Here is a 13,786-nt window from a genome sequence, read left to right as displayed (position 1 = left end):
AGCCTCAAACTCACACAAAATCAAACGTAACCATCTAAATAAATACTTTACTCACATAATTCGAAGCATGCATATAGCATTTATGACGAACATCTTGTAAAGATCCATTTGAGGGTTATATTAGCTGTGTGAACTTTGTAAATGCACTGTAATATAGTCGAGAGCTCGTGGGGCAGAGGCAACACATCTCTTAAAGGGGCCGTGCTGAAAAAATCAGTGTATAGTTAATGGTGCCCCAAAATAGGCAGTTAAAAAAATTAATTAAAAAAAATCTATGGGGTATTTTGAGCTGAAACTTCACAGACACATTCAGGGGACACCTAGGACTTATATTACATCTTGTAAAAAAACAATCTAGGGCCCCTTAAAATGACTGATCACAGGATCACAGGCCCCTTCTCTCTCTCTTTTACTGAGAAAACTCTGCTGTGAAGATGATGCTAAGAACCTAGAAGCTTCTAAGGAACCCCAAGCTTGTGCCAGGCTCTGGCCTAGACTTTTCATTCACCAAAGATCCTCTGGGTGAGACATGCAAGTATCAAACTTAGTCTCATTGTTTGATACATTAAGTATCCTTACTCCCCTTTAAAAAAAGGATTTGTTAGAACTAAACTGATGGTTTGCTCCAGGCTGTTGATCTGCTGAATTTCAAATAATGCAATAACTTCTTGCTTTCCTGTATTCTGCTTCAGCTCTCTCTTTCCCTTGGTAAACTGTATGCATGAATGTGTGCGAATGTTAGAGTAGTTTAAGTTTTTAGTCTTAAAGTCTTGTTCATGTCACAGAGAAAGTTTTCTGTGTTTCATGCTCATATACTAGAGTCCCTAATCATGCAGATCCTGACTATATGCTCTGAGTAGTACTTTACAATAAAATGTTATTTCCCATAACCTGGAAATTAACATTTCTTAGAATTAATAAACAATTAACACTGAGTGTTCATTGGCCAAACAGGTTAATTGATTGTAATTTAAATTTTATTACATTAAGTTGCTGCGACATGAAAATGATAACTGTGTTGGGCTGAAACTAGCAAAAACACTTGCGTCGGGCCTGGCGTTGCATTGCAGCGGGTGTGTAGGGGCCCTAGAAAATGTTTTCTATTTCAAATAAATGTTGTTCTTTTGAACATTCTAATTATCAAAGAATCCTGAAAAAAGCATGGTTTCCACAAAAATATTAAGCAGCACAACTGTTTTCAACATTATTAATAATAAGAAATGTTTCTTGAGCACCAAATCTGCATATTAGAATGAATTGTGAAGACTGAATAAGACTGAAGACTGGAGTACCGATTCAGCTTTCCATCAGAGGAATCTTAAAATGTAATAATATTTCACAATATTACTGTTTTTACTGTATTTTTAATCAAATAAATGCAGCTTGGGTGACCATAAGAAACATTAAACATTTTGTTCCTAATTTATTTGTTTTGATGGCATAATGTGACAAATATACCATGTGTTATCACAGAGAACAGCTTCCTGGACAAATTTTCCTAGATAAAAGCTGTTTTGAAGATGCACACTTCTCGCAACATCAACAGCAGACAGTTTAAATGTCTTTATATGAATTGCTCAATGTTAAACACAAAGGGAATGACAAAATGAGACAATGCAGGAGAAATATCTCTGGAGTGATGCTGTGTTTTTTGCCCTGTGGGCAAGAGTCAGGTCACGGGGCCCGCACCACCAGCTAGCCATATGGGCATCAAGACCTGCAGGAAACCAACCAGTCACCCAAGAAAAACACGGTTGACACTGCCAAAACCACAGCACTCCAGGGCACAGGACAAAAGAGAGGGTCCTGCTCAAGGACTTAAATAAACACAAGCACTAAGTCAGACCTGAGAAAAGGAGGAATGTGAGTAGCTAGAGATCGAGTGGGGGGCGAGAACGGCGATCCACTGGCAGTCCGTAATGTCACAACACGGGGGTATTGAGTGGAGAGATATGGGAAGGCTGGTCTTGTGAAGGCGAAATCGATAACATGTTAAGCCTGTCCATCTGGAGAGGCTACTACAAACTACTATACACTACACACAGCCAGAGCCTAAACCACTGGTGTGTGTGCGTGCGTGCGTGTGTGTGTGTGTGTGTGAGAGAGAGAGAGAGACCAAGAAATAAAGTGCTTGCATATGCAAGCCTGTGTGTTTGAACGCTTTTGATGAAGTTAGCCCATTGGGCCACATGTGTTTATGGTCACTGAGGTAGAAATGTCAATGTGCACCGGCCGATTTCATGTTGCCTGCAATATGCCCATGTTAGATTACCCATGCTGATGCAAATTGCCCATTTGCCTGTGATTGTCTGTTTGTGTGAGTGTACTGTATGTAATTTTTGCATTCACTTTTGACTTACCATGAGCCCGGCAAGGCACGTCATGCCTCCACCCAGTTCACACACCGAGGAGCCCCTGTAAGACAGAGAGACAGAAATGGCTTGATGCGCTGTTTAGTGTAAAAACTGAAGTACATGAGTATGAGAGTTAAGTTTTTCGTTTTAAATGAGATTAAAACAGGAGGATGAGAGAGATAAAGAAAGACACAGAGAGAGAGAGATGGCTGTTATGTCTTGACAATAACGCTAATTAACTTGCCCATGTAGGGGGATGCCATTGATTGGAATGCAATTCCACTGGGCTCATTGATCTCAACCTTCCTCTCTCTTCTACTCTCTGCATGCGAGCGGGTGTATATGTGTTGACAAAAGAAAGTGCAATTGTCCTTTTTTCCTGCTGGAAATGTGGATTTGCAAGAACTGGAAGCTAATTAAACGTACAAGATCAGTTTTCTTCTTCGATTCTGTACAGTACAGTGATCTATCAGATGGTAATATTGTTGTATTTTGATTTTGTGTAATAGTACTGAATTAGGGCTATCACAATATACCCGGTATTAATGATAATCATGATTTTTTTTTAAAAAAGGTCGCACTTTAGTTTAGGTCCAATTCTCACTATTAACCATGATCTCTACCTCAAACTCCTAATTACTGCTTATTAATAGTTAGTATGGTAGTTGTTAAATTTAGGTATTGGGTAGGATTTAGGCATGTATGGTCATGCAGAATAAGACATATGCTTTATAAGTACTAATTAACAGCCAATATCATAGTAATATGCATGCTAATAAGATACTAGTTAATAGTGAGAATTGGACCCTAAACTAAAGTGTTACCAAAAAAAGAAATATTGACATTATGTTAATTTGACACACAATAATCCTAAATAATCTCACACCAGTAACTGACGCTCCAACATAGCAGGTGGAGGTATTGCACATTAACGCTGGTTGCCACCCATCATAAGACACAAATAAGAAGACATAGGATGAGTCTGAAACCACATATTCTCTTGAGCAGGTACTTTTTTTGAATAAGTAATTACTTTGTGACCACTAAAAATGTATGTTCTGTATGAGTATATGTAGTATGAATGTAATCCGGTATACTACACTCTCTATGTTGTCATCATCATGTGACCTACCATTTGTGTCGCTTCACTGCCATTCATAAATCCTCTCCCATTGCCTCATACATGCATCATACAGTATGTACACTTCAAAATCTCGCCTGAAGTAGTAGTCATCTGGGTACTTTTTGCTTACTCTTTAATGAGTACTGTGAATTCAGGCATACTTATTTTGTCACATATTGTTTTCTGCCTACTATATGATAGGGGAGTATGCGATTTTGGATGTATTCAAAAACTATGGCATATATATATATATATTACTTCAAGGTACTTCAAGAATACCATCGTATTACTATGGTAAATGTCCAAACATATTTACTTGTTTTGTAAGTGCTATATTCTATATTTCTGATTTCTGTTTACATCAAGTGGCAAACCACACAAGTACACAAGTAAATGTCTTTAAAATCAAACTTTAATCATTTATTAAAATGTCTCATGAATTTTGATAATTTAATGCTCTCGGCTGTCAAAAACTTGTCGCACAAAACATTGAAGTCAGCATAAATGCATAACCTTGTTGCATGTGAATGTACTTACAACCACAGTTGTGTCCCAAATGACGCACTACACACTATGCATTCACTATGTACTCAACCTTGTAATGTATGAATTTTATGAGGTTATTCTGTCATTCAACATCAGAATCTGATAGCACTTCCGCTACGCAATTAAAGCTGCAACAGTTGAGTGCATGAAGTGTACAACATTCCACACTTTGTTTTTCCAGTTAATTACGTGCACTTTTTCTTTTTGGAATTTTCAGGGCCATCGCTAGCGGGGCGAAAAGTGGAGACAATTCCAAGTGCCCCCGGCCTTAGGTGAGCCCCGCGATTTCAACCGAGGGGAAAAAGCAACATGACTTCAAGCACCGGGGCCCTGGATACCCCAGCTATGGCTCAGCTCAAACTACTTATACTACAAAACACACCACATGTTAGCATCTGGCTAAATTGTCTGGCTACTACAGCAAAATTTTAACTAGAAACAACTACACAACTACATATGTCAACAACTACAGATAGATATCAGAAGCATTTTCCCCACCCTTTAAAAAGTTTATAAGCCTAATTGGCTATCCTATCTATGCATCATTATTTTATTATATAATTATTTTATGATTTACATTTTTTTTTTTTTTCTGATTTTATTTCTCAAAATTGCAAGTTTATATCTCACAATACTGACTTTATAACATGAAATTCTGAGATGTAAACTCGCACTTGCAAGAAAAAAAGTCAGAATTGTGAGATAGAAAGTCAAAATTACCTTTTTTATTTTTCATTCAGTGGCAGAAACAAGCTTCCATAAATTTTTGAGTCATACCACAACAGTTATAACATGCAGACACCTACTTTATACATAGAGACCTACTACAGCACCAGAATGGAATAATTCATATGAAAGGTAATTCATATAATTCCCACAGGAACGGAGGATTTACACAAAGACTATAATTTGCATAGAGTTTATGTTTGTCATACACAAAATATACAGTAGAGAGTCCTTGTAGTACACACACACACACACACACACACACACACCGGCAGATTGACTTCATCACTTTGCCAGTCATTTCTGCACTCCGTGACAACAGTCTCCATGTGTTTGTCTGCTCTCAGCCCATGATCCGACACCTTCCATTGACAGAGAGACAGAGTGGAGGATGAAGAGAGAGCGATTGTTGTATGAGGGAGTGCAATTAAAAATTAATGCGCACAAAACTGCTAGTATGAGCCGCGGCGGGGACAAAGCCCCAGTGACAGGTAGCTATTTGGCTGTACATTGGGCTAGTGGAAAGAAAGGCGAAAAACCAAAGGGATGAAGAGAAGAGATGGGCGCTCTCTGTAAATTGACTTTTTTTTTTGTTCTGCTTTATCCTCCTCTTTTTCTCTTTTTGGTGAGTGCCTGATAACAGGTCTGGAAGATAGCGAGAGGGTGACAGTCCTTGATGACATACAGGAACAAGAGCACACATCGACACACACGTGCACAAACATACTACACACACACACTCATGCAAATGAACTTCAGCTTTAATTCGGAGGTCTGAATATGCACAAAAGCGATACACAGACCGAATCACAACAGAACACAGGTCTTAACATCCTCCGTACACCCACACACATACACTCCTGCAGAAGCATTGGCCCAAGGGCGCAAAAACCTGCTCTGTCTCTATATGCCCAGTTGACCTTCAGCTTGCCGCTGTGTGATCGATAAGCCTCTCTTCCCTCCTCTGCCTCTTGAATGTAAAAACAGGAAATCAAAGGCTTGTGTACCGCCTTGAGTGCAAATCAAAAAGTGCCCCTTGCCTTTCTGTCATATGGCCAAAGTGTGTGTGTGTGTGAGAGCGAGAAAGAGAGAGAATGTTATTGTACTTTGCATTGCACACATTCTGTACACCGCCTAGCTGCCATTGCATTGGCAATACAAATGTATTGTTTTTGCCATGCCAATAAAGCACACTTAAATTGAAATTGAGAGAGAGAGGGGGGGGGGGTGTTCTCACGTAAACATGTGACGTTTCTTCAGGCAGTAGTAGGCCATCACCTCTTCAGAAGGCCAGACACCTGAACGAGAAAGAGAGAAAGAGGTTAGAAGAAGTAAACTGGTACTCGCTGTTATGCCATAATCACTATTAAGCCTGTTCAAAGTGCTGGGAATTATTCTTGCATACAGATACTACAAGATCATCCAGTCAATCAAACTAGACACGTTTTCACATTCAATTTAGTGCACATTACAGCATAATCTGGCCATGAAGAGTCCATTCAGGTATGAGAGGGCCATTTGACTGACATATACCGAACCAAAAGATACCGAACCTAAAGGCACAGGGACACATTTATGACGTATTGCATATTTTGAGATGGAACCAGTGTTGCCAAGACCATGGTTTTCCTGTGGAATTGGGCTACTTATCACTGTTGCTGCGGGTAGTTTTTCATGTCCGTGGGTTGAATGACCTCAAATAACATGATATTTAGCCCCTGGAATGCAAATTTTATCAGGGGAACCCTGTCAAAAACGTGGGTTTTACCCCCCGAAACACTTTACCCCCCGAAACCACTTTTTTTCCGGGGAACCCTCCCCGAAATGTGATTGGGCTAGTTTTGAGAAGAAATTGGGTGGGTTTTGTTGTGAAGAACGTACCAAACATCCAAAACAATGCTGTGTTCTGGGCTAAATGTGCTCGTTGTACAGTATGTGTGTAGCCTACATACTGTATGGTGATATTTTGACCAGCTGAGAATTTGAGAAGAGCTTATAAAATGTGTAAAGGAGTCAAAACAGCATCAGGAAACACTCCGTCACACACACACAAATGATATGCGTGAGCATTCTGTCCTTTTTAGGCTATCATCTTCCTGTTTTTGGTTCGTTTGCATGTCTTTGGTTCATGTTGCATTCATATATCATTTGAACCGCACCAGAGTTCATTTGGAAGTTGTTTGGCGCACGTTCATGTAACGGAGGCCAGCTAGTAGTGGCTGTGCGAGTAAACCTTACTCCTCTGATCTCAAGAGATGCTCTAGCGACTGACACTAGGGGTTGCAGCCTTTAGCTTCCTTGTTAGAGCATCCACGCTGGAGACCCAGGTGCGAGGCCCGCGCAAAGCGGGGCGAGTATGACCTGGGTGAGGGGTTACATTCACACATGTTCAAATGAACCGCACTAACAGAGCAATCGCACCACAGTTTGTTAAACATGCTAAGTCTGAACGCACCCTAAACCACCAATCACAACTCATTTTTTACTTGACGTTTAGAGACGGACAATAAATGTGCATTGAAAGTAGGTAAAAACAGTAATATTGTGAAATAATTGAAATGAACTGTTCCTTGTTTGAATATATTCTAAAATGTAAGTTATTCCTGTGATGGAAAAGTAATTTTTAACAGTCGTTACTCCAGTCTTCAGTGTCACATGATCCTTCAGAAATCATTCTAATATGCTGATTTGGTGCTCAAGAAACATTTCTTATCATTATCAATGTTGAAAACAGTTGTGCTGATTAATATGTTTTGCGTAAATTGTGACTTTTCAGGATTTTTTGATGAATAGAAAGTTTAATTTATCTTTGCTGCATAAAAGTATTAATTTCTTTTTAAAATATCTAATATCTAATATATAATTCTGATCTCACTGAATATACTGTATAATTATAAAACCATATGAAATACCAGTGTTTATATAAACTGTTATTGCTACTGTTAGTAGTGAATATTCAACTAGTTAATCATGCATATAGTGTAACCAACACATTTTATCTAACATTTCCTTGCATAGCAATTCTTTAAATCATTGATAGCCAGATCATCAAAAGACTTTAAGAAGTTATTCATCATAGAAAGCAAGGAAACATTTAATTTATTACATACTGCATTCTCACACAATGACAAGCCTACTTGGTAACCTTCACATGATGCAACATAAAGACAATGTCTCACTCTCTTTTGCACTAGCGCTTTCTCTGTGTTCATGAACACTCCCTGCTCGCTACAGTTCGCTTCCAACACACACACACATAAGATTCTGGCTACTTAGGCTTGTAAGCTGTGCACAGAGTGAGTGGGGGTCCAGCGAACGATTATCACAAGAAGCAGGCTGGTGGTCTTATCACCCACTGTCAGCCTCTGCTCCTTCTGCTAGCTCCAGCAAGAGCCATAAAGCTGCTATTGTCTCTCAGACACACACATACACACATGCAGCTGAGGAAAAATAGTCATTTCAATAAACTTAGGCCCCTGAGCTGTCTGCCTTTGATGGGAGCTCTTATGTGTTTGGATTTGTGTGTGTAACTTTACTTTCGTTTGCAATGTATCTTCATGTATAAATTTGTGAAGTGTTTTAAAAGAAAGAAGAAATAAAACAGGTTTTTGGTGTGCGCGCGCTCGATCATTCTATGAAAAACTGCCTTTTTAGGTTGTCCATTTCTGTAAGATTTTAAATATTCTCTCAGACAAACAAAGTGTTAAATATTAAAAAACTTAACTTTGCCAACTTAAGTTTAAAGGGATAGTTCACCCAAAAATTCTGTCATCATTTACTCACCTTCATATCATTCCAAACCTGTATGACTTTCTTATTTCAAAGACTATTTTGAAGATATTTTGAAGAATCCTGGTAACATTTTTTACCAATAAATAAATAAATAAATAAAAATACAGGTTTGGAGTGAAGCGGGGGCAAATAAATGAAGACAATTTTCGTTTTGAGTGATCTATCCCTTTAATTAAGGGATATGAATATATGTCACAGTATAAATATGCCTTCAAAAACATATTACAAGCTTTATGCAGCAACGTACTTCTTAAAAGTAGAATCTAATATCGATATTTGCACAAATACATTTTTTATTTATCACAAGGTTGAAGGTAATAGGGTTGACATTTTAAAGGTATAGTTCACCCAAAAAATGAAAATTTGATGTTTATCTGCTTACCCCCAGGGCATCCAAGATGTAGGTGTCTTTGTTTCTTCAGTATAACACAAATGATGATTTTTAACTCCAACCGTTGCCGTCTGTCAGCCGTATAATGAGTGTCAATGGGAATTCCATCTATAAGAGTAAAAAAAAAACACGACAGACAAATCCAAATGAAACCCTACCATTGATGTCCTAAGAAATGAAACGATCAGTTTGTGTGAGAAATCGAACAGTATTCATATAATTTTTTTACCTCTAAAACACCACTATGTCCAACTGCCCTCCACATCTGGTTAGTGAGGTCTGATCGCGCTCTGACAATGGAAGTGATCTCTCGCACTCATTGAAGGAAAGCGCGAGACATCACTTCCGTCATCAGAATGCGTTTTTTGACCTCACTAACCGGATGCTAAACGCAGTTGGACATAGTGGTGTTTTAGAGGTAAAAAATGATATAAATACTGTTCAGTTTCTCGCGCAAACTGATCGTTTCATGTTTTAGGACATCAATGTGTCGTCACGAGCCGCAGGGTTTAATTTGGATTTGTCTGTTGTGTTTTTTTGACTCTTACAGATGGAGTTCCCATTGACATGCATTATACGACTGACAGACCGTTTGATCATTTGTGTTCTACTGAAGAAACAAAGTCACCTACATCTTGGATGCCCTGGGGGTAAGCAGATAAACACCAAATTTTCATTTTTGGGTGAACTATCCCTTTAAGAGAAACCCCTACTGATAAAAGTAACAAAACGTAAGATTAAGTAAATAAGGAGACTTCAAAATGTCCTAAAAGGATTCATGTCTGGAAAATTGTGTCATTATGATTTATGCAGTAGTTTATTACTCAAAAGGGGGGAAAATATGACAGTCACAAAGGTAAAGCACAATAACTTTTAAAATAACTTTTAATAATACATTATATCAACTAAAGAGAGAATAAAGCCAAATGCAAGATTTATTTCCATTTTTAGTTATTAATCAAAATGAGCTAATTATGGATATAATAGCAAGGAGAAGAACAAGGGAAAAGGAAAGAAAAAAACAAAACAAAAATCAAATAAAATTACTGGATTTTTATCAAAAATATATTTTGTATTCAGAAAAAATGTCTATATTCCAGCATAGTAAAAGTTGGCATCCACTATTCTACAGCTATCCTTTAAAGTTATTTCCACATAGGTATATAAGGGACACAAAAGGTGTCCCTTATATTGCAGAATGACCCTGCTAATGATTTTGTTCAGTCCATGCAAGAACGGCAGTAATGCAGAAGGTTAGAGAGAGAGGGTGAGAAAAAATGTGTGTGTGTATTTGTAAGACAGAGTCGATATAATAAGCAGCTTATGACCTGCCTTTCAGGAAGGCCTGTTAAAGCCTGTCTCTCTCAACCTCTCTGCACCATCAGCTTGAGATTAACTCACCCAAGCAAGATTTAATAATGTCTATTGATAAAACGTCAACATATGCCTCTGCCATTAAAAGAAGGCAGCACCTGCTTGCTATTCCACTTGCTGATGAACCATTTGACATTTTGAGAGGCTAGTGTAAGATTTATCACATAAGGATTGGAGCTAGACAGGGGGAAAATAACACAACTTATGACACTTAGAGGTCATAACAACTACTTCTAGGCTCATCCAGGTGGCCCACCTGGGCCGATTAATTTGTCTGTCTGTAATCTCTGAAGACACAGTCTCCTCTGTGACTGAGAATTTAAAAAGCCAATAACTGTGAGTTTGAATGATGGGCTAAATCTTATCATTTTTAATTTTGCAGTGATAAATCTGGAACTATGCTTCAGGAAAGTGTAATGCGGTGTCTTCAATTAACTCCTGAAGTGTTACATACATAAAAGAACATTTTGAAGAAAGTGCCTTCTAAAATAAACTGTACACAATGTATTAATGACATTTTCATAAGGTAGACGTTCTTAAAAATGACATTTGAAATGGATTGATTCAGCAATTGTACAAATGGTGAGATAACACAAAAGCTGCTTAATAAGGGCAAGAGTTTTTCTGCTTTTAGAGGTCTTTTCAATAATGATATGCTGAGATATAATTATGGCAATAGGTGGATTTCTTTCCCTACTCTCATCAGAAGTACAGCATGAATACACTAATCCTTAAAAAATCCTCATTTTTATTCAATATGCGATGAATAGCAAAAATGCACTGCCTTGGCAGATATATAGCAAATCTGCAGCAAAAAAAAAAAAAATCCTGTGAAGCTGCTTAAAAACAGTCAAAGGTGCTATAAATAATCATGACTATGAAACACTATTTCTAAGTGCTTTTTATGCAACAATAATTCTGTCAGTGAATGCTGTTCAAGACAGTTTTGTTATGTCAGTTTACTGATTTTCTAAAATTTTATGCAGTCACATAGGGGAGTTTTTTGTAGTTATCAAAGTTTTATTGAAACCAAGCTGGCAAAATTACTTGTTTTGGATTTTTTCACATTATGATGTAATAGTGCGACAAAAGAACGCCCCTGCAGAAGAAAATCAACACCCACTTCTACATCATTGCCCACCCGATGAACGATAAATAGCCTATAAGAATGAAAGTGAGACAGATGATGGTACATTCATTCATAATTCCATTTACACAAAACACCGCAAGTTATCCTGTCAACTGTAACTGTGGTACTCCAAGTCCTTAAACTTTATTTTCCACAACCAAGACTTATAAAGAATATGTAATACGCATAAATGTTTTACATTGGCAAATGTTTCAACGATGTAACAAGATATTTTTCAACATCGGAAGTTTTCAAAACAATTCCACACGTATAACAGCGGGGATGTTAAAAATTATTTTAATATGCAAAACTGTTACCCAATCATAGCAGAGGGTAATTACTTCCAAGTCTTGAATCTTGAATGCTGCAAGGATGCATTAAATTGAACAAAAATACATTTTAAAATATATTCAATCAAATTACATATTAAAATATATTCAAATAGAAAAGTTATTCTAAATTGTAATATTTCCCAATATTACTGTTTTTACTGTATTTTTAATCAAATAAATGTAGCCTTGGTGGACATTTCAATAACATTAAAGTTGACCCCCAAGCTTTTGGTAGTGTAATACATTTAGTACTGACATGGACACTAAGAAAGACTAAAAGTCTTGAATCTAAAACTTGAATCTAAATGAAAGACTTAAAGCAGATATGTGCATGTAAAGGTGTGTGTTTTATTTGGACAGGGGTCAAGATGCACTTGAGGAAATGAAGAAGCCATGAGGTGATAGCAGATAAAAGCTCTTCAAGGGGATAATGCAATCTCTTCTCACCATCAATTATCAAATGAGACACAGAGCCGTCTCTGCTACTCTCTTTACCTCCCTTAAATTATCTTCAAAACTTCTTTTTTTTCTTTTTCTTCTTTCTTTTTTTCCACTTCCCTCAAATTTTGATGTAAAACCCACAATGTAAAAGTGAGGTTAAATAAAAAACATACATACGCTGCAGCTCACTATGCTACTGTAGCTGAACATTGAAACACTGTGTTATATATATTAAAAAAGTGTTTTACTTCTTTTTTTTTTTTTTTTTTTTGGGAAAAAGAGTCAATACTTGTGCAATTTTGTTTATTGCCACTAGTGGCACAAAAATGTCACCCAACTGTGGTCCTCCAGCAAGCAGCCTAAGTGTAGGTGAACTCCTAACCTTGTGAACTTTGGAAAAGTGCAGCGCCTGGCTAATCCTGGTGGAAATGCCAGACACTAATCATATGAGCCGGGATGAGACGCGCAGATGCCGTCCGGCACTTACTTACGCACATACTATAGTTGCTGTGCTCTGGAGCCACTTGTTTGCGTGCATGTACGTAGAGACCTTCAACGTCATGGGCTTAAACAGGAACAATGAACAGGACAAACAATCAGCTTACTACAACACTTTATGAACTGTTAGATACGGAGGTCCAAAGATTGACACGTCATACAGATCAAGCTAAAAACCTATGAATCACATACATCACAACATTAAAAATCTAACATGCAGCAAAGAGAAACAGAAAAAAGACAAAGTTCTCTCATAATTTTGTGTTCCCTCCTCCCTTTCAGGATGCGGGCCAGCCCTGAGCTTTCTCCAGATGATCTCCACATTACCGCCGGCCTCTGATAATTCCTAAGCCTCCTCCATTTCAGATCCAATAACGGATAAGAGAGCATTTCAGCATGATCAACTGCAATCTGTTCCCTCACACCGCTACTTTACTCCAACTCAGGATTACTGAACACACACACTCACTTACTCTCACACGTACTTCCGCAGACAACCAAAGTCACTGCGTGGCGCCTCAGAGAAGATGGTAAAAGTTGGGTTCTGAAGCAATCAGAGATGCAACAAAGCGCAGTTCCTGCAAGAGTTCAACAACCATTGTAGAACCAATCAGGGCTGTTGAAGACCTGGACCTATATAGGATATGAGAAGATGATACAATCTAAATGTTCTAAATGAGATTCTAATAACATTATAAACAGAAGATTTTGAGTTGGTATGTTTCAATAATATGGCCACTGGATTCAAATGTTTAAGCCAAAAACTATAACATACACTCCAAAGGGTGTCGCAGATGGGCACTTTGTTGATTATAAAGCAATTTTGTTTTTATGCGCTATGCTAGCTCATGTCCTATAGAGTGGAACAGTTTTTCAGTGGCTTTAGTTCCAGAAGTATTTTTTCCACAATGATTTAAAAAAGTCTTTGTTAAAGAGTTATAAGCCAAGAACGAAACCAAATAATATGAGGTGAATCACAACATTACAAACATTGATTTGAAGCAAAAAAGTATTTGAAAATCAGACAAAAAGACAAAAGTACAAGACTGTATAATTAGAGGCCTTATTGAGAGAAGGAAC

The 13,786-nt window shown here is 37.7% G+C and overlaps 1 protein-coding gene across 1 annotated transcript in view; it reads right to left on the bottom strand.

The window, feature by feature from the left end:
* camkmt (calmodulin-lysine N-methyltransferase) overlaps positions 1-13,786 on the bottom strand; it is a 120,766-nt gene that overhangs the window by 33,203 nt on the left and 73,777 nt on the right. The window contains exons 4-5 of the mRNA XM_067386096.1: positions 5,987-6,047; positions 2,361-2,415 (exon numbers count right to left, since the gene is read on the bottom strand). Coding sequence (XP_067242197.1) covers positions 2,361-2,415; positions 5,987-6,047 — 116 coding nt within the window. The remainder of the gene's footprint in view (positions 1-2,360; positions 2,416-5,986; positions 6,048-13,786) is intronic.

This window comes from Chanodichthys erythropterus, chromosome 5 (genome assembly GCF_024489055.1).
Source record: "Chanodichthys erythropterus isolate Z2021 chromosome 5, ASM2448905v1, whole genome shotgun sequence".
In the NCBI taxonomy this organism is placed as follows: domain Eukaryota; kingdom Metazoa; phylum Chordata; class Actinopteri; order Cypriniformes; family Xenocyprididae; genus Chanodichthys; species Chanodichthys erythropterus.
The sequence above is the reverse complement of the archived record's forward strand: the minus strand, read 5'-3'. Positions and strand labels throughout refer to the sequence as shown.